Source organism: Diabrotica virgifera, chromosome 1 (genome assembly GCF_917563875.1).
Source record: "Diabrotica virgifera virgifera chromosome 1, PGI_DIABVI_V3a".
Taxonomy (NCBI): domain Eukaryota; kingdom Metazoa; phylum Arthropoda; class Insecta; order Coleoptera; family Chrysomelidae; genus Diabrotica; species Diabrotica virgifera.
In genome coordinates, this window is record NC_065443.1 from 153,191,763 (window position 1) to 153,213,623 (window position 21,861).

The following is a 21,861-nucleotide window of genomic DNA, read 5'->3' on the forward strand; positions in this document are numbered from 1 at the left end:
ACGGAGATTTTGACCCCTTATAACTACCCATATGCCCAACTCTGGTTTTCGGCTCTGAGGATTTTACTTAGTTATGTCATGGTCTACTTATTCCCAAATTTTGGTGCACTCTGTCAATCACGAACGTCGCAAAAAACCCCTTATATTTTTTGTATTCACCCCTGCCCCACCCCTTTGTTGGCCACGCAGAGTGGCACCCCTGGAGATTTTACTTAGTTACGTCATGACCTACTTATTCCCAAATTTTGGTGCACTCTCTCGATCATGAGAGTCACAAAAAAAAATAATAAAAACGGCGACTCTGACCACTTATAACTACCCTCATCCCCAACTCTGGTTTCCGGCTCTGGAGATTTTACTTAGTAATGTTATGATCTACTTATTCCCAAATTTTGGTCCACTATCTCAATCACGAACGTCGCAAAAAACCCTTTATATTTTTTATATTCACCCCTACCCCCACCCCTTTGTCGGCCACGCAGCGTTCCGCCCCTAGAGATTTTACTTAGTTACGTCATGACCTACTTATTTCCAAATTTTGGTGCACTATCTCGATCATGAGCTTCATAAAAAAATAATAAAATCCGCGACTTTGACCCCTTATAATTACCCTCGGCCCCAACTCTGGTTTCCGGCCGTTGGTGAAAGTCATGTACACAACTAATTCAACATATTCCCGTATAGTTTTTCCATATTACTTATCACGCACAAAATCCGCTTCTATCTCTCCGACTAATGTACTTTCGTTCTCAGATCATCTTCAAGAGCATTTCGTCAAAAAAATAGGAGGCTATCCAGCATATCCAGGAATACCGTATACGTTACATACAATTAAAACAAATAACAGACACTAGAGAACAAACAGTTAAGAACAAACAGTTTAAAATTATTATTCTGGAGGCTACATTATGGGCAATGGCAGGAGACAAATTCTGTTCTGCTATTGCTAAAAATGTAGCCAACAAAAACTCTTCGTTCACTTTGAAAGCAGATTACTGACTCATAACTCAAAATATCTTAGGGTACCTAACTCTTGACACAACTTTAGGTCCTGGCAGAGGAAGAACATAATAATCGACTATGTATATCATTATATAGAGCTCCTGTCAATGAAGTCATGATAGCGAATATGGTAGCCAACATGATATTCAACGATCGATGACGGTCGAGAAGCTCCCGAATATATTGGGAGAGGAATACAGTAGTTTTGGTTAATCTTCGAACTCATTAAAACCTATTTTAATAATTAATACATTAAAACCTATTGTAATAATTAATAACAAAATTGTATTATTTTTTTAATATTGCTTAAAATATTGAGGCAAAATCGTATATGAAAATACAAATTTCTTAAATTTTACTAATTTGAATATTGTTTTAGGATAGCAAAGCTTTATTCTGTTGTTTATACGAAACATGGTGCCACAATCCAGTAGCTACTGTCTCTTTGTGTTTGCTCACTCAGAGTTATAGCCACGTGTGTGACTTAATTAAAATATTGTATCCTTTTTTACAACACAACCTTTTACTCAATCAATACTATTATCAGATATTTATTGTTAGTTGTCCCTTTCATTAGTTTTTTTAAATTTCTTACATAATAGTACACAAGTTTCTTGACACAGTAAATTCTCGCATAATAGGTTATCATATTTACGAAATAAAACCTTACCAAAGCATCAGATGATGGAACAAGTTGGGTATCGATAATAATAAAATTCACAATATAAACCAATTAACTCTTAGTAGTATAGTTCTTCCATTATACCTTTGCACATTATGCACATGCATGAACTTATTCACGAATTGCTTTTTATATTAAGTCTCTTGTTTACTCACAGAAACTAGTATCGCAAAATTAAACCGCTTGTCCATAAAAACCACAAGAATAAACAATACGACATGTCTTTGATACCTTGTTTACTAAATTTTGACGTTAGTTATTTTCAGTGACGGTGACAGTGACATTAACGCATTTATTGCATTTATTGTAATTTATAACTTATATTGTGTTTATTTTATAAAGTTATATTGTGTTAAATATAATAACATATTATATAATATAGTTATATTATTAAATTATATACAGTAAGCGTCACGCTACTAGATACATGGGTATGTACCTAATTGCTATGCTTATGGGCTAATCCGGTCCGTTCTCAGATGTGACTTTCATTCCTGTCATGTTACTGTCAAGGAACTATTCAAAATAATTGGTTTTCCATACAAAAAACACATTAATAATTATTAATAGTATTGTTACTCTGCTTTAATAGTTATTTATGTACCAAGTCAGTGACTCTTTAATAGTTATTTATGTACCAAGTCAGTGTACCAAGTGACTCTTTATCGAACGAGTCTGATATTACGAGAAGAGCGAGCGTAGCGAGCGAGGCTAGTAACAGACGAGTTCGATAAAGAGTCTTTACTGACGGGGTGCATACAAAATTTTATCGCCAACATAATTTGATATTGGTTTTAACACTTACTTGCAATTTACAATTGAAGAACTTTTTAAATTTTAGACGTACCTAATAATAATTTCATGACAGTGATGACAGATAACTTTTTGAAGATGGCCGCTTTCGATTTTTAATCGATAGTTAGCAATATTGAATGATTACTAAATCGGTAAAGTAAAATACCAGCTTTTCGAATATGTAACAATATTTTTTCTACGGATAATATTTTTAATATAAATATAATTAGAAAATACTACAGAATTTTACTTTTTGACATCAAATTAATTGATAATATCGCAAATTTTGAGGGGTAGAGGGGGCTCCTTAGCTGTGGTGAAAGCAACCTCTCTAAGAGAAGGAACTCTGAAATCAAACCCTGGTCCTCCAAGGTGGGGGTTAAGGCATCGGGCTAACTCCTCGGTACTTGTAAAAAAAATGACTGAAGTGGGGTAGAGAGGACTCCTTAGCTGTGGAGAAAGCAACCTCTCTAAGAGAAGGAACTCTGAAATCAAACCCTGGTCCTCCAAGTTGGGGGTTAAGGCATCGGGCTAACTCCTCGATACTTGTAAAAACAAGCAAATGTTAAACGACCCAATAATCAGACTCGGATGAATGGACGGATCACTCGGCAACGAAAAAAGCGACGAAAAAGGACTATGAATTTTGGAACATGGAACGTTCAAAGCCTCTCAAATAAAATGGATGAAGTTATATTAGAGCTAAAATACATGAAAATGGACATCGCAGTGGTGACAGAAACTAAGAGGAAAGGCCAAGGATCACAGAAATTGGGCTACTATGATCATTTTTATAGTGGAGTTCCAAAACACATAAGAGCTCAACAAGGAATATCGATCTTCATACGCAGAACATTAAGAAAGCACATAACATCGTGGGAAGGAATAAATGAAAGAATGATAAAGGTCAACATGAACATATATGGCTATAGAATAACTATTTTGGGAGTATATGGTGTAAACGAGGACGCACTGGTAGCTAACAAAGATGAGTTCTATGAACAGCTCAACGATGAAATCGTCAAAATAGGAAATGCCAGAGAAATTATATTATTAGGAGACCTAAATGGCAGAACAGGCAATAAAAAACAGGATGACGTAGTAGGCAGATACGGCGAGGAAGTACTCAACAATAATGGAACAAGAATAATTAACATCTGTAAACAGAACAATTTAAGAATTATGAACGGCTTCTTCCAGCATAGATGCATTCATAAATATACTCGGACCCAACCTACTATGAACCAGAAAAGTATAATTGATTATCTTTTGATAAAACAACGGAGTCGAATGAAAATTAACGATGTAAGGGTTTATAGAGGAGCAACATGCGGCAGTGGCCATCATCTTCTAAAAGCGGAAGTACTGTTCTCCGGAATGAAATCTCAAAAAAATCTAAATCCACGAGAACAAGGAGGAAACAAATTGGCACCAAAAAAGAAATACAACCTAGAAAGCTTACAACAAACAAGCATAAGAACGTTATACGAAAAGCGACTGGACGAGAAACTGAAAGGACAATATACATTTATAAATACGGAACATCTTCATACACATATAACACAATGTATACACGAAGCTGCATATGAGGCATTGGGGGAGTACAAAGACAACATAAGAAATAAACCATACTGGTGGGACTTAGAAATAGCCACCGAAATAGACGATAAGAGAGAAAAGTACCGGAAATATATGAGTACACAGAAAGATTCCGATAAGGTTTTATACAAAGAAGCACAAGCAAGAGTGCGGAAAAAAATCACACAGAAGAAAAACGAAACGTGGACAAACAAATGCAATCAACTTAACGCCTATATAGGGGGGACAAGAAACACAGAGAGCTGGAAATTCCTTAAAACGTTGAGAACAGATACCAAAAGGGATATAATAACACCGATTACTCTGGAAAAGTGGGATGGCTATTTCAAGCAGTTACTAGTAGAAAATAGAGAAGATTTTATTAAAAACGAAGATCACGAAAGTTTCAATGTAATTGTCAGTGGCTCACCGATTCGGTTAAGACTGGAAGAAGTACGAAATGCATGCAAATCCCTAAAAAATAGAAAAGCGTCAGGGCCTGGCGACATAGCACCAGAACTGCTCAAATACGGTAGCAACACCCTGTATGAATACCTAAGAGATCTATTTAATAGATGTATGAATGGCGAAGTCATACCAAAAGAATGGCAATTGTCTGTAATTTCTACAATACACAAGAAAGGCAGTAAAAATATATGCGATAATTACCGGGGAATATCTGTCACAAGCACCATCAGCAGAGTTTACGGAAAAATTATCAAAAATAAAATAGAAGAAGAATACAAGGACTTAGAGGCCGAAGAGCAAGCCGGTTTCCGCGCTGGCAGATTCACCACTGACCACCTATATTGTGTAACACAGTTAATAGACAAACAAATAGCCTACAATCAAGAACTGCATTTAGTGTACATAGACTTAAAAAAAGCATACGATACTGTACCACAAAGTAAACTTTGGGAAGCCCTCGAAAAAACTAACATCAGTCTGAACCTCATTAAAGCTGTAAAAAATCTATACCAACATAATATAGCAAAAGTTAAGCTAGGCAAGGAAATCTCGTCAGGATTTGAAGTGAATAAGGGTCTTAAACAGGGCTGCTGTCTATCGCCGACACTATTTAAAATATATTTAGAGCAAGTTTTGAAATTCTGGAAAAGGAAATGTAAGAATATGGGTATACCGCTAAATGATGATAACATGCTATACACTCTATGTTTTGCGGATGATCAGATTCTTATGGCCCAGGATTATCACGATATTGAATATATGACCCGAAAAATCATAGAAGAGTACCGGAACTGGGGTTTAGAAGTGAATACCAAGAAAACGGAATATATGTGCGTTGGAGGTATACAGCAGGATCTAGCGTTGGAAAATGAAATAACTATTAATCACTGTCAGGAATATAAATACTTGGGTCTTACAATTACACAAGATGGAACGTTGGACAAGAATATCCAAGAAAGGTGCACACAAGGAAGGAAAGCTATCGCATTATTGAACAAAATCCTATGGGACCAAAGTATCTCCAAAGAAAATAAACGTAACATCTATAACAGCATTGTTAAGAGCATTGTAACATACAGCAGCGAAGTTTGGCCACTTAAAGAAAAATCCGAAAATATGCTCAGAACAACTGAAATGGACTTCTGGAGAAGATCTGCTGGTATATCAAGAATACAAAAAATCAGAAATACAAGAATATTGGAGATAATGGATGTAAAGCATACAATAATGGACGATATAAAAACAAAGCAACTAAGATGGTTTGGCCACGTACAACGTATGGAAGAAGACAGATTACCCAAGCAAGTGCTACGATGGGCACCAAAAGGACGGCGGAAGAGAGGAAGACCTAGGAAAAGCTGGATAGAAGGAATCCATAGGGAAATCGGAGAAAGAGGCTTGAACGAAGACATGTGCTACGATCGAGAGCAATGGCGATTGGGAATCGGAAGACGTCGTAGAACGTTATAAACCGATTATATATATATATATATATATATATATATATATATATATATATATATATATTGTACAATATTTTTAATAAATAAAGTAAATAAATGTAAGTTCATTCAAATAAATAATCGATTACTGCCATCGACCACTTTACATTCAATCTCGGTTAATTTGATTAATAATCGCGGCAGGTAAAGTAAAATTCTTCTTTCAGTACAATAAAGTGTTACTTTACTGCCGCAAATGAGGGCAAATGAGTACAATAATGAATGACTTTAGTGACGGTTGGCGATAAAATAGCATTATTTAAACACCAAGAATATTACAATACTGTAAAACTTTTACAACTTTAACAAAATGACAACTATAAACGTCAAATATAGCTGATCTATTATTTGTCAACTTTCTATGTTAATATTCAGTTTCTATACATTTTCTGACGTTCTAAACGTCACTAGACGTAAAAATAAACATTACAACAAGTGAAGGGTCCAGGACTGTAATAGCTCAATGTTCCTATGTATCTAGTAGGGTGGCGGTTACTGTATAGTTGTACATATCATTATATTATATACAGTTAAATATAAATATACAATATAACTTTATAAAATACGTCCATCGATAATAGCCATTTCTAATTATTACATTGACAGTCTGTACATATCAATGATATTACATATCGACGTACGTTTCACTTAATGTTTTGATTTAACTTGTTTGCAAATGAATCATGAAGTTTGTGCAAAGATATAATGGAACAAATATAAGAAACAACGAATTTTATTTAAATTTCTTAACAACTATTTAGTGGCAATTTAGAGGTAACTGTTGAATTTTTAATCGAAATCGATAAGTTAGTTCAACTTATAGAATCTCCTATTTTTGCATGTAAGTATTTCAACCATTTATGTAGTTTTTTAGAGAACTTCTAAGTGCCTACTATTTTTGAAATATTCAAATTTTCTTTACATATTCGTACATACTTTCTATACATATTCGAATGAATGATACTAAGAAGAATATGAAATGAATCTGTGCAATCGTGAAAACGGTGTTTGACTATATGACGTGGAGAAGATATGTCAAAAGCATATCAGAATTATCCCTAGCTTCAACATGAACACTATTTATATTCTCGCTGCTCGAGGAAATATTAGTGGAAGCAAGCCAAAACTGAAGTAGTGACATGGGGTCTATTGAGTAAACAGAAGTATTTGCTTTTACTATTTATTATTATTAAGTAAATACTTAAATACGAGGAAGTAAAAGCAAATACTTCTAAAAATAAAATAAAAATTCCATTTAATACTTCTTTTTATTCAATAGACCCATGGTGTAGACGAGAATACGAGGATTTGCACGACAAATTGGCAATGAAAAATCCATCACATATGCGAATCTTCCAAAGATATGCCTTTAGTACTCTCTTATATGGTATTAACGCATGAAATCTTGAGTAAACCGATTGAATTTTTTAGTACCTCCAAGAAAAAATTAAAATATTTCTGTCACATTAGGAAAATACAAAATATGATGTATTGTAACTAATAATTTAAGGAAAAGAAGCAGTAGAGGAAAAAATCGTTTAATGAAACATCTCACCGAAACTTCTCATTTAGATGAAATTGAGAATGATTAGTTAAATAAGTTTATAATATGAAGAATAAAGCATATGCTATCAAAATATTTTTAAAAATTATACACCGGAGAAGACACAAAAAATTGAGCAACCAATTAGCGACACAAAAAATTCAATTTAGAATTGCACTTCATTTCCTATCCTTCTATTTACTTCCACGTTTGACATTCTTTGAATCCATGATATTCGTGGTACGATATCATGTACGTACCACTTGATCCAGTGGTACGGGCATATTTGTGGAACGAAAGACTAATAGGTGGCCATTATCATAAATGAAATTCATAGACTTTTTTACTTATATGTACGTTTGAATATTGTTTTAGATTTGAGATTAGAATTACTCGAAGTACCTTGTAACCAGAATTTAGTTAGAGCTTTGTATGGACTGCTGATGCTGTTACCGCAAACAGATGCATTTACTACCCTTAGAACAAGACTAAGTTGTATTCCTAGTCTACAATTAAACTGTGATGACAAGTAAGTTATCGAATTATAACTATTTCATTTTAAATGAGGGTTTATAAGCAGAGAGCATCAACGGAATAATTTTTTTTTGCACATCTAATGCAACAAACCTTTTTATTCGATTCTATATATTTTTCTTTGTTGAAACGTATTTTTTTTATTTTTGCAAGTGTTATTAACAAATAACTTATACAAAAAAGCAATTTCACCGAATTGCTTCGGAATCAATTTTTTAGGTGGATCTCATCGAAATAAACACTTTTTCTCTCTTGATAATTTTTCGAAAAATGCTTCTTTTCGAGTTATTTGCAGTTTTTTGTTGACAAAATGCCTTAATTAGTGGTTTTTGGGATTGTTTCTGTAAAAAACTACTAAATGAATTGCAGTGCTACAAAAAGCTTGATAATCTTTAAACCTTTAAGTACAAGTAAGAATATTTTAACAAGGACAAGTGGTTTCTATCTAGCTAAAGAAAGTTTGAAATTTAAACAAAATTTTCTGTGGGCCGCTTGCTTATATCGCCGTACCTGCACACATTTAGCGCAATGTAAAACCGCATATTCTAAATATTTGAGTCCATGTTTTCAGCAAGATAGAAACCACTTATCCTTGTCAAAAGATTCGTTCTTTTACATAAGGTTTTAAAGATTATAAAGCTTTTTGTAGAATTGCAATTCATTTAGTAGTTTTTTAGAAAAAGAAATCCCAAAATCACTATTTCGAAAAGGAAACATTTTTCGAAAAATTATCAAGAGAGAAAAAGTGTTTATTTCGATGAGATCCACCTAAAAAATTGATTCCTAAGCAATTCGGTGAAATTGCTTTTTTGTATAAGTTATTTGTTAGTAACAATTACGGGTCTCTTGGAAAAATAAAAAAATACATTTCAACTTAGAAAAATATACTCACTCATAGAATCGAATAAAAAAGGTGCATTGCCTGGAAATGCAAAAAAATTAGTCGGTATATTCTGTTTCTCTTTTGAGAGGTGGTAGTCTCGATCCAACCTTTGCTAGAGACGGTCGCATAAATTTATTTTTAGTACAAAAATATCTAGTAACCAGTTTTTGTTCCAAACTTTATCGTTAATTAGTAATATTAATTACCAGTGTTTTAAAAACGCAAATAAAATAAAACAAGTACTATTTCTATTTTCTATACGCAAAAATACCGGCAAATAAAGTCATAGGCGTCCCATAAAATAATTGTTCGTGATGTATAAAACATTTAATTGTGATACAGGATGAGCGAAAATGTAGAAATCATAGACAAAGACAATCCATTTCTAAATTCAAATAAAGTGAGCAGATCTCCGACGAGAAGATCAACTTCAGAAGAATACACCGCTAACTTGCAAACAAATACCATGGAACAACCATCGAGAGATTCAACCACAGCCTCGTCTAGTGAGCAACAAAGCAATGAAAATTACTCAAGCATTATAGTGCACCAAGAGACTGATTCTACTAACAATCAACAAGAACAACCAGGTAACTCTTTTCTTTCTAATCATGCTTCTTCTTATTCTTATCAACCGTCACAAATACACATCAGTAATCTACACGATAGCCAAGAAAATCAGGACCAAGGATGGGACACTGTTCAAGCACACAAAAGAGCAAGAAAGGACAGCCCTGAAGCTGATAAACAACTAAGACAAACAATAATGAGCGATTACTGGCTCAAAGCACCCACACCAACGTCTAATAGATTTGCTAGCTTAGATGAAATACCTGATGAGACCAACCTAACCGAAACTGATGAAGTTAAAAATAGTATTCAGCCACCACCCATATTTGTTTCAGATGTAGGTAATATAAAACCTCTTAGAGAATTGTTAGAAACAATATCCCCACTGGGATACACCATCAAATGCCTTTATAACAACCAAGTAAAGATCCAGCCCACAACCTCTGAACATTACCGAAACATAGCCAAAGCACTAAATGAGAAAAAAAACCCACTATTACACCTACCAGACAAAGGAAGAAAGAACATTCCGAGTTGTACTTCGTAATATGCATCAAACAGCAGATAAAGATGCTTTAAAAGATGAGTTAGCACAAATGGGACACGAAGTAACCAACATAGCTAATATATATAAGAATGGATCCAAAACGGCGCTTCCGCTTTTTTATATAGAACTAAAAGCTAAGCCAAATAATAAAGACATTTATGAAGTGAGAGCACTTCAGAATATGATTGTGTCCTTCGAACCACCACATCCCAAGCGTCAGGTTCCCCAATGTACCAAATGTCAACGTTATGGCCACACAAATAAATTCTGTTATATGCCTTCAAGATGCGTAAAGTGTGCAAGTAATCATCATACTCTAGACTGCCCACGCAAGGAACGCAGCAATAACGTACAATGTGTACTCTGTATGGGAAACCATCCGGCCAACTATAAGGGCTGCAGCGTATACAAACAAATACAAAAAGAAAAGTTCCCCCAACTCAGACAGAAACAAGAGACTCATAGAACAGACATCAATACAATTAACAGCCAAACAGTAACCCCTGGTATTTCTTACGCTCAAAAAACGTCAGGAAATAGTCAAACAGCTGAAATCACAAACCAACAAAGTAATGTTAGCTCAAACCATTTAACGACAATTGCCAACCTGGAAAACATGATGGCAAAATTAATGGAGAGAATGGATACTATGCTTAATCTCCTTACCACTATGATCTCCAAAATGCACTAATGCAAAACGCACTTAAAATAGCCGTCTGGAACTCAAATGGGCTAACGAATCATATCCAAGAAATAAAAATTTTTCTCGACGAGAAGAAAATTGATGTTATGCTCATATCAGAAGCCCATCTAACAGACAAAAATTATATAAAAATTCCAAAATACACTGTTTACTACACAAAACATCCAAATGACAAAGCACACGGTGGCACAGCTATCATTATCAAATCTAATATAAAACACCATGAGTTAAATAAGTTCAGTGAAAAGTACCTGCAGTCAACTAGCATTGTCATTGATGACTGGTTAGGCAACCTTACCTTATCTGCTGTCTACTGTCCTCCTGGCCAATCCATCAACGAAAATAACTTTAATACCTATTTTAGTTCACTTGGACACAAACTCATAGCAGGAGGAGACTTTAACTGTAAACATCATCACTGGGGCTCTAGAATAATCACAACAAGGGGTAGACAACTGCTGAAGTCGATAATAGGAAACAATCTACAACACATATCTACAGGAGAACCAACTTATTGGCCTACAGATCCAAATAAAACACCAGATCTCTTAGACTTCTGTGTGATTAAAGGTATCTCTCTTAACTACTTAGCAATACAATCATGCTGGGACCTCTCGTCAGATCATTCTCCCATTCTAATTGACCTAGACTCCAAAGTCATACTCAGAAATAAGCCTCCAGTCCTAACCAATAACCAAACAAATTGGAACATATTCCGAAGTGCATTAACAGAACAAATATCAACGAATTTGCCACTTAAAACAGAAATACAAATTGAAAATGCAGTACAACAACTTACTACCTCCATACAAAAGGCGGGATGGAGTGCTACACCTGAACAAACATTATGGAAGGAAACCATAAATTGTTCTCTGAGTGCAAAGAACATGATTGAAGAAAAAAGAAAACTTAGGAGAAAATGGCAAAACACACATGCACCTATTGACAAAGAAAATCTAAACAGAATTATCAGAAGACTTAAAAATCTATTAAAAGAAGAAAAAAACAAGGGGATTCAAACTTACTTAGAAAATCTGACTCCATTCAAAGACACTAACTATTCGCTATGGAAGGCTACGAGAAAAGTAAAAGGACCAAAAGACGCCATACCTCCTTTAAAAAATGCCCAAGGTAAATGGGCAAGAACAGACACAGAGAAATCCGAGACATTCGCAGAACATCTTTCGACAGTATTTAGTCCCTTTACTAGAGTAGTACCATTAAAACAAGAAGAACCATTTCATTCTTTTCTTGAGGCTCCATATCAAATGGAACCGCCAATCTCCAAGTTTAATATTAAAGAAGTAAAACAGATAATAAATAATGAGATACAACCTAATAAGGCACCAGGATTTGACCTCATAACGGGTAAGGTCCTTCAGGAACTAACCGATGATTGTTACAGAATAATCACTATGATCTTTAATGCTATGTTAAGTCTGCACTACTTCCCGTTGCAATGGAAAGTGGCACAGATTATACTAATTCAAAAACCTGGAAAAGATCCAAAAGATGTCAACTCATACCGACCGATAAGTCTGCTCCCAGTCATCTCTAAGGTGTTTGAAAAACTTCTGTTAAGAAAAATAAAACCAATATTAGAAGAGAAGAGTCTCATACCTGACCATCAATTCGGATTTCGTAATCAACATAGTACAATAGAACAAGTTCACAGACTGTACACAACAATAAGAACTAGTCTCGAAAACAAGCAATACTGCACTGCAGGCTTTTTAGACGCCTCTCAAGCTTTTGACAAGGTGTGGCACACAGGACTTCTGTACAAATTAAAGAAAAACCTACCTTACACTTACTTCAAACTGCTTCAATCATACCTTACAGAAAGGAGATATCTGGTAAAATATAGTGAAGCCTATACAAAACTCTACCCCATCCTATCTGGTGTACCTCAGGGTAGTGTGCTCGGACCGATCCTATACCTAATATATACGGCTGACTTGCCAACAAGCAACGACCTAACACTTGCAACATTCGCAGATGATACTGCTTTCCTGGCCTCTCATGGTAATCCAATAATAGCATCAGAGAGACTGCAACTACATCTGAACAAAACAAATGAATGGCTTAAACTCTGGAGAATTAGAGTAAACCCCTCAAAATCCACACACATTACATTCACTCTAAGAAGAGGTACATGTCCAGAACTTAATCTCGATGGACATCCTTTACCTCAAAAGGATGACGTAAAATATCTAGGTATTCACCTTGACAAACGACTAACTTGGACCAAACATATATGGACGAAAAGACTTCAACTGGGAATTGTATACAGAAAACTTTACTGGATGTTGGGAAAAAACTCTCACCTATCGATCGATAACAAGCTGCTTATATACAAAACAATAATAAAACCCATTTGGACATATGGTTCGCAGCTCTGGGGATCAGCTAGCAAATCTAATATTATGAAAATACAAAGATTTCAATCCAAAACTCTAAGAACAATCGCTAATGCCCCTTGGTACATCCATAATGACGCAATACATAGAGATCTTCAGGTACTATCAGTCTCCGACGAGTGCAAAAAATCTTCTGAACAATATCAAAATAGGTTGCGGGTACATCCAAACAGCCTGGCACACAATCTTCTCAACAAGCAACAAGCGAAGAGATTGAAGCGATATGATCCCTTGGACCTACCTAACCGATCCTGACAGAGCCTACAGCAGAGGAAGCTACGCCTTCAACAGCGTCCAGCCATTGTGTTCTGTGCCAGTTTTAGTTTTAGTTTTCGTGCTCGCGTATCAGTGTATGTGCGCATCTCACCGGTAAACAAGGTAATGTGTGTGTGTCGTGATGCTTTGGTCACTGGACCTTACATCTCTCTGCCATTGTAAAGACAAACAATTTTACTTATTGTTTTCATTGTAAAACAGATTGTAAAAAAACTTGGATGTTAATAAAAAAAAAATAAAAAAAAAAAAAAATTTGAGAGGTAAACCGCTCCCCTATTTTTAATGTACTGGACATTGTAATAACAACTGTTTTTTATTTTCAGTAAAAAAACCAAAAAGAAATCGTCCCTAGTAAGCACCGTAAATTTTCAACAGTTGTTAAGCCATTTTGTTGATGTACAGGAGCGACATAAAGAATTCAAGAAGAGCCAACGTACCAAAGAAATATCAACCTTAGATAAGGATGCTATTATAGATATATAGGAATAACCATTACCTCTTATTTTTACCAATAACGTTGTACCTAATTATTTATACATTCCAGGCTCGAAATATATACGTTATTTACCTATGTGAATTTTTTATGGTTGGGTTACGATGAATGCGTCATTTCGTGTACGAAATTGACGAAACTATAATTTGATTTTTCTTTAATAAAATATAGTAAGAATCTTTTGTTTCAAAGACAGTTTAAAAAAGAAACAAAAAAATGACGGCCGTCAATTTACTGGTCGAATCTAATCAGAATAATTTGCCTAAAGGGGGCGGCGATACAGCCTTGGCTAATAGTGCATGCTGCCCAAGTTAAATTACAAGAAACAGCAAAATTTCGGCAATAGAAATGACGGTAACACAGGCCTAAGATTTTTCGAGAATCCCCAAATTGTTTCAGAAATTACCGGTATTAATTTCGAATTAATATACAGATTAAAAGTGATTTTGAAAAGCGGCCACAAAATTCACCATGACAAATACGACAGTTACGCATGACGTTAACATTGCACAAAATACTCATGCTGGTGCAATAATTATAAAAATGTATTGAAATAATACATTACTTTGGAGCGTTGATTCCCACCTTTATACTGTCGTCAACACTTACAACAAAACGAAGAATGTTTTGACACAAAGTTCAAACTTTTTTCACTAATTGGCACTATATGTAGGTATACAATGTTTTTTGAGGAACAAAAATACTCTTGAAAATAACATAAATGTTTCTTATGAGAGTAAACGAAAACCTTGCATGTTCAAGAATATCCAATTCGCGTGAAATTGATGTTTTCCAAAAACTTTAAATAACACTCTTGCCTTTTGGACACAATCGTTTAATTTATTAATATTTTGTATTTTGACAACGACGTCCGAAGTGGAGGTCGAAACGTTAATAAAATTATTTTTTCAAGTTAAATTGTGGTTTATTTCCCAATTGGAATAGTTAATTACAAAAATGCCAGAAAGGAATAGCTTCAGAACAATATTAATTTATAGAATTGAGTTAAAAATTATTTTTCTTTCGTATATATTTTTTTCAATTTTCGTATAATTATTCGTCTAAGCGAGATTTCTTGCGCTATGGATTGGAAAGATCTATTACTTCATCAAAATCTTCATTTTGAGTTGAAAGTTAGTCTCCAAATTTTCATCATTTAATCCTAAATATGCTCTCATCAGAGCAATCAAACACCTCTTCAATATATACTTAAAAAACCAAGCCATACCAGCTGAATGGAATAATTCTATAACGCTCCTCATACATAAGACAGGAGATCAATTAGATCTCGAAATCTATAGGCCAATTAGTCTTCTAAACCACCTGTATAAATTGTTTGCTCGAATAATCACTGCCAGAATTGAAAACAAACTAGAAACATGCCAACAAAGAGAACAGGAAGTTTCCGCCCTGGGTATGGTACCAATGACCATCCTACTTGTCTGTGGACCTAAGGTCCTAATCGAAAAAACTGTGGAGTACAACCGGCCGCTAGTTCTAGTATTTGTTGACTACAAAAAAAACTTTGACACTATCGAGATGGCAACTGAGTAATTGCCATTAAGTCATTAGAATGTAAACAATTCAATTTGCATCCCACGTGTTGAGAAATTCAATACATTACCTTAGGGCATTATCCTAGTTGCCATGTGACCATCATAATGCATTTTATTAAAGTATGCACTTTTAATGCATCCATGTTATATTTAAAGGGTTTTTACCCGAATATTTTTCTTTGGTGGCTCAGCTAGCATCCAGTCTATGTACTGATGATGGTTTTTTATAAAATCGAAAACGTTTTGTTGTGATGTAGCCCTTTAAAGGGATTTTAATAAAACTTTATACCTTTTACAAAGGATTTTTTCCAATTTTTTTCATTCATGTTTGCGACCTATTTGGCAGGGAGGGTAAGTCAATTATTGTTATTAAAATTGTCACACAACTTTTTCTCCAAAAATCAGAATGCCACCTTCCACATCCATCCCTGGTCTATAGAACATAGTTTTACCTTTAGAAGGTTAATAGTTAATCTCAACAATTGATAAAAAAAATTAATTATAGGATAATTTTCGTACACTTGTAACGCTTAATAGATTAGATAAAATTTTAATAATACACTGTGATATTGAGATGATTAATCTATAGTGAGTAGCAATCAAATATGAGGACAGTTGTGACTTTATTTTAACTAACACCATTGGTACGGCATTTAATAATTGTTGTATTCTATTTTCATCTCGGAAACGTTATAATGGCGGAAAGTGCAATTAACAGAAGAAAATCGCAGTTATTTTTAAATAACATTTCACCCGTGACAGATACGTATAATGATCTAATCAAGAAAAAATTGAAACGAGGAAAGTTTCTCGAAACCAAAACTGGAATCATCAAAATCGCTGGAATGGTATGTAGGTTTTTCAAATAATTTTTTGTTTTACTCAATCACTCAATACTCATTTTAGTCCAAGCTGTGGGTTAAAAATAGGTCGATTTCAGGATATAATTCACGAATTTTTGAAACATATCAGGTGTTGTAAAGGACGATGCCAGAAATAACTTATACTAAAATGTAACCAAAAATTTTGTGCGTTTTTTTATTTATGGCGTTTTTTATTTGTTAAATTTGTTTTTTTAAAGATTTTTAATTTTGCAGCTTAAGATATTCATTTTAGAGAAAAACTTTTAAATAGAAAGTTGTAGTAATTTTAAAAACCTACAATTTGAGCTATGGCAAGTTTAATTTCATTAATTGGTTATTGCAAAACAGCCTGCAAAAGGTCCAAAATGACCGTTTTTTTTGCAATTGCATTATTTATTGTAAAAATAACTTTTTGTATTTTTAAGGCTTTAAAATGAAGATCTTTCAATTTCAAACATAAAAAAAGTTTGTAAAGCTCGATTGGTTAACTCGTTGCTTAGATATTATAAATTGTTTATCCCGAAAGGTCAAATGTCGAAGGCTATAACGTTTTGAAAAAAAGATCGTAGAGAGTTAATGCTAGATCCACTCTCAAATTTTCATATTCTAATGTAAATAAATGCATAAAACATTTTAAAATCTCTTATTTCGGGTTTGAAAATAAGGGGGCAAATTTCTTTATAAACATTTAGAAATGAAGCGACCCCTATACATCCTGTGAGTTTCTATCTTGCAGATTATTATTGTTGGAGACAAAATATAGATTTAAAACAAAATAAAAATTTTCTGCGACCACCTGAAGCCTAGATAATTGTTTTTGTTTTCTTAAATCGTAGTGACTTTATTTATAACAATTAAGAAAATATTTCACAGTCATTGACTAAAGAAAGCCCTACATTATCTTAAAATTAAAAGTATTTTAAAAGAAAATTGCATTTAATTATTAAAAATGATTTTTAAAGTGGAGTGGAGATTTATTTTTCTTTACAATTGTGATTTATTGTATCGGTTGCTCTTAGCAACGTATAGTACATTGAATCACTGTTTTTGCACCAAATTTTAAAGAACCGCTTGGATTGACATGAAGTTTGGCATACACATAGATAACATGTCAAAGAAGAAAAGTGATACTGGGCGGATGTGTGCTTTTGCTCTGGGGGTGAGTTTAACCCATTGATGGGGGGTGAAAAAATATACGTTCAAAATAAGTCCAGAAATGTATAAACTGACTAATTTTGAGCAACTTTTGTTCTATATCATTTTTTCGCTAAGTTAATACTTTTCGAGTTATTTGCGAGTAAATACGTTCATTTTTCAACAAAGAAAAAACACGTTTTTAGTCAGTTTCTTGCAAGTAACTCAAAAAGTAAGTATTTCATTGAAAAAAACATTTTTAGCAAAAATATAGGCCATAATAAAGTGAAAAAAAAATGTATATATGAGACCCCTAGATCTAGTAAAAGAATGAGTTCTAAGTAATAAAAAATAGGTTCATACTTGCCAAATTCAAAATCGAATATTTCAACGTGAAATAACCAAAAATAAAGCACTTTTTAAGGAGGACCCATTAAAACTTTTTTATAGTTATTAAAAAAATCTTTATTTTTTTTTCAAAAAGTTATAGCGTTCGACATTTGACCTCTCGTGATAAAAAATTTATAATATCTATGCAACGAGTTCACCAGTAGGGCTTTACAAATTCTTTTATATTTGGAATTGGAAGATCTTCATTTTAAAGCCTTAAAAAAAATAAAAAATAGTCATTTTTACAACAAATAACGCAATAGTAAAATACGGCCATTTTGGACTTTGGACTTTTCGGAGGTTGCTTTGCAGTAACCAATTAAGGAAATTAAACTTGCCATAGCTCAAATTGTAGGTTTTTTAATTTACTACAACTTTTTATTTAAAAGTTTTTCTCTAAAATGAATATCCTGAGCTGCAAAATTAAAAATCTTTAAAAATTGCAAATTTAACAAATGAAAAACGTTATAAATAAAAAAGCGCACAAAATTTTTGGTTATATTTTAGTACAAGTTATTCCTGGCATCGTCCTTTACAACACCTGATAGGTTTAAAAAATTCCTGAATTATAACACGTTTTTTCACCCACAGCCTGGGGTATTTGCTTGATATACACACACCGGCAAAATTAGCCGAACACCTTAAAAATGTGACATGTTTGGTATCTCGAATCTCCTAAACCTGTTATCCGATTTGAGTGATTCTTTTAGTATGTTATAGCCTTATTATTTAAGAAAATCGATATGATAATATTGTTTCTAGATAGTTAAATGTCATTTTATACCGGGCGTAATAATCATACGGTGTTTTTCCTTAAAGTTCTGAACACCCTGTGGAATATTCTGGCATATATAAAATATTGGAATTAAAACATAATTGTAGCCTTAGGCTTTATTAACATTTCTTTTTTTGATTCATTTGCTTATGTTGGATAATAAAAAAGTTAGGTAATTTAACAACTATTAGCCACGTTTTTCATCAATAAATTCTCATTTTCCTTCTCATAAGCCTAAAGTAAGTTATGAAAAATTAACAATTTAATAGATACCTATCAAATTGTTAACAGTCAAAAAATGTCTGGTTTGTTGGGAAAATTAGTAGATTTGTTTAAAGTTTCAAATTTAAATTTTCAGATGTAAAGTCCGTATATTTTATTGTTGTTTGGTGGAAATGGAACGCACTACAAGGAATTTAACCCGCGATCAGTGTGTTCAATCAGTGATCTTACATAGCGAAGGACTTAGCTACCATGCTATCGGCTCCTTATGTTGGTAACAATTTTTAACAGAACTGTAACCGAATATTTACAACAGGTAAATCTTCGGACTTTGAATTGGCCATTGCATAGTCCAGTTCTTAATCTGATCGAAAATTTGTGGGACATAATTAGCAGAAGACTACGACAGCGTTTGCTACCTCCTAGAAAATTACAAGAGGTAGAAACAGTAAGAGCCCGTTCACATCGAGAGGTGCTTAACGTGTGTTTGGATGACGCGCGATTACAACTACATACATTTTACTTGAGACCGTTCATATGCTAACGTGCATTTTAATGACCTAAAACTCGCGTCAGTATGTGAACGGTCTCAAGTAAAATGTATGTAGTTGTAATCGCGTGTTATAAACAGAGATATGTAAAGAGAATAGATCTGGCTAGGGATATGCCACTCAATGCGTCGGGGTGTAACGCCGATATCAAGTACAGTGGTCTAGCTATCTTTGTCTGTCGTGCGAGTGTGAGCGTATCTACCAAGAGGTGGAAGTAGTGGAACGACAGTTACACAAAGGCGGCAGCCATCATATGCTAGAGAGAGGAAGTTAAGCGCCGGTAGAGAGAGATAGATAGACCACCGACCCGAACTGCTCCACGTTACGCTTTTTTTCCGAGTTGGCCAAATCTATGTGTATAAGATCTTTGGTTAAAAAACGCGCGTTAAGCGCTTGTCATGTGAACGGGCTCTAACTCTCGAGATGTGGAATGATATTGATTAAGACGAAATAACATACCTCATTAATTTGTAATATAAAAGTGTATATCTCTTTTATTATCGAGCCTAAGCGAATGAATCAAAAAACAAAATGTTACGAAAGTCTAAGGCTACAATTGAGATTTAATTTCAATGTTTATATATGCTAGAATAGTCCACAGGGTGTTCAGAACTTTAAGAAAAAACACAATATGATTGTTACACCCGGTATAAAATGACATTTACCTGTCTAGCAACAATATTAGATCCATTTTCTTAAATAATAAGGATATAACATACTAAAAAATCACTCAAATCGAACAACAGGTGTAGGAAATTCGAGACATCTAACATGTCCCATTTTTAAGGTGTTCCCTTAATTTTGCCGCTGTGTGTATATTTGACTTGAGTTATTTATTTTGCTCGATATGTAGAGTGCTGTTTCGTATTTTTTGTTTATTTTATTTATCGTATGGCATAGATATAATAAGAACACATAATTTAAAAAAAAGTATATAAAACATTACATGAAGTATCACAAACGAACATCTAATGTATTAATATAATGTAAAACATTTTCGGTCGCATTCAGGAACTCATCGAAAACTCCAGGGTACCGCCTTCGGGGGCATTCCTCAATAATGTGGTGGACGGTCTGCCGTTGCGCACCACAGTCACACTCGGGGGTAAGGACCTTTCACCATCTATGCAAGCTGTCAGCACATCTACCGGTACCTGTTCTTATTCTGTTCAGCGCCGTCCATGTATAGCGGGGCAATTCAAAGCCTGGCGGTTTCTGATCGATACAGGCCATTTGGTGTGATTCATGTGGTGAGTCGCTCTCCCATTGTCTTCTCCAAGCGTTGGTGAAGTCGAAATGTTCCTGATGTAGGGAGGTGGCCCTTAACAATGGGGGATATCTGGAGCGCAGTCTGTTCATTTCGGTATCAAGCTTATCATGGTGGATGGGTATAGTTGATGGTTAGCCTCGATTTTTCGATATTCTCTGAGAAGAGAATGACTTCTTCTTAGTTTCGGCGGTGGAATGTGACTCAGAATGGCAAGCCAATAGTTCGGTGTTGGTCGAATTGTAACTGAGATCATTCGCATTGTCTGGTTTAATTGGGTGTCAATGATCTTCGTGTGTTTGCTATTGAGCCATACCGGCGAAGCATATTCAGTCGCCGAGTATACGAGTCCGAGAGCGGATGATCTGAGTACGGAGGCAGAGGACCCTCATGTGGTGCCACATAGCTTTTGGATTATATTATTTCGCGTCTTCAGTTTTTCTGCCGTTCTTTGTAGGTGTTCCTTAAAACTTAAAGTTCTGTCAAGAGTCACTCCAAGATATTTTGGTGTTGAGTTATGAGTGAGTAGTCTGTTTTCAAAGTGAACGGAGAGTTTTTTGTTGGCTTGGGCATTATTCAGATGGAAACAGCACACTTCAGTTTTCGTTGCATTGGGCCGTAGCCTCCATTTGCGAAAATATTCACCCATAACAGCAAGGTCATCCGTCAGTATTGTTTCTGTAACATTCATGTTATTATGTCTTGCTGCAATGGCCCAATCGTCAGCGTAGCCAAATTTCTGCGAAGTTGTCCTAGGTAGGTCCGCTATGTATAAATTAAAGAGTAAGGGTACCAAAACAGATCCCTGTGGCAGTCCATTGCTGAGCTTCATTTGGACACTTCTTAAGTTGACCATTTTGACGTGAAAAGGTCTGTCGGTGAGCATGCTATCAATGAGTTTGGTTACCTTTTGGCATGGGATGGCACGGATCAGTTTGCAGATTAGTCCTTGTCTCCAGACAGTGTCGTATGCAGCTGATAGGTCAATGAAAGCAACCGATGTTTTTTGCTATCTTTGAAAACCTGCTTCAATATGTGTTGTTAGGGATAGGATCTGATCTGTGCAGCTGCGGTTAGGTCTGAATCCTGCTTGCTCAATAGGTATCA

General features: G+C 34.5%; 2 protein-coding genes across 3 annotated transcripts in view; both read left to right on the forward strand.

Moving 5' to 3' along the window:
- Positions 1 to 14,072, forward strand: part of LOC114327788 (protein VAC14 homolog) — a 105,681-nt gene extending 91,609 nt beyond the window's left edge. For both annotated transcript variants that reach the window (XM_050641638.1, XM_050641639.1), the window contains exons 11-14: positions 1,382 to 1,500; positions 6,789 to 6,868; positions 7,946 to 8,099; positions 13,827 to 14,072. In XM_050641638.1, coding sequence (XP_050497595.1) covers positions 1,382 to 1,500; positions 6,789 to 6,868; positions 7,946 to 8,099; positions 13,827 to 13,986 — 513 coding nt within the window. In that variant the 3' untranslated portion in view covers positions 13,987 to 14,072. The remainder of the gene's footprint in view (positions 1 to 1,381; positions 1,501 to 6,788; positions 6,869 to 7,945; positions 8,100 to 13,826) is intronic.
- Positions 14,073 to 16,121: 2,049 nt separating this feature from the next.
- LOC114327789 (uncharacterized) overlaps positions 16,122 to 21,861 on the forward strand; it is a 47,474-nt gene continuing 41,734 nt past the window's right edge. Inside the window, exon 1 of the mRNA XM_028276499.2 lies at positions 16,122 to 16,400. Within this exon, the coding sequence (XP_028132300.2) occupies positions 16,248 to 16,400 (153 nt within the window). The 5' untranslated portion in view covers positions 16,122 to 16,247. The remainder of the gene's footprint in view (positions 16,401 to 21,861) is intronic.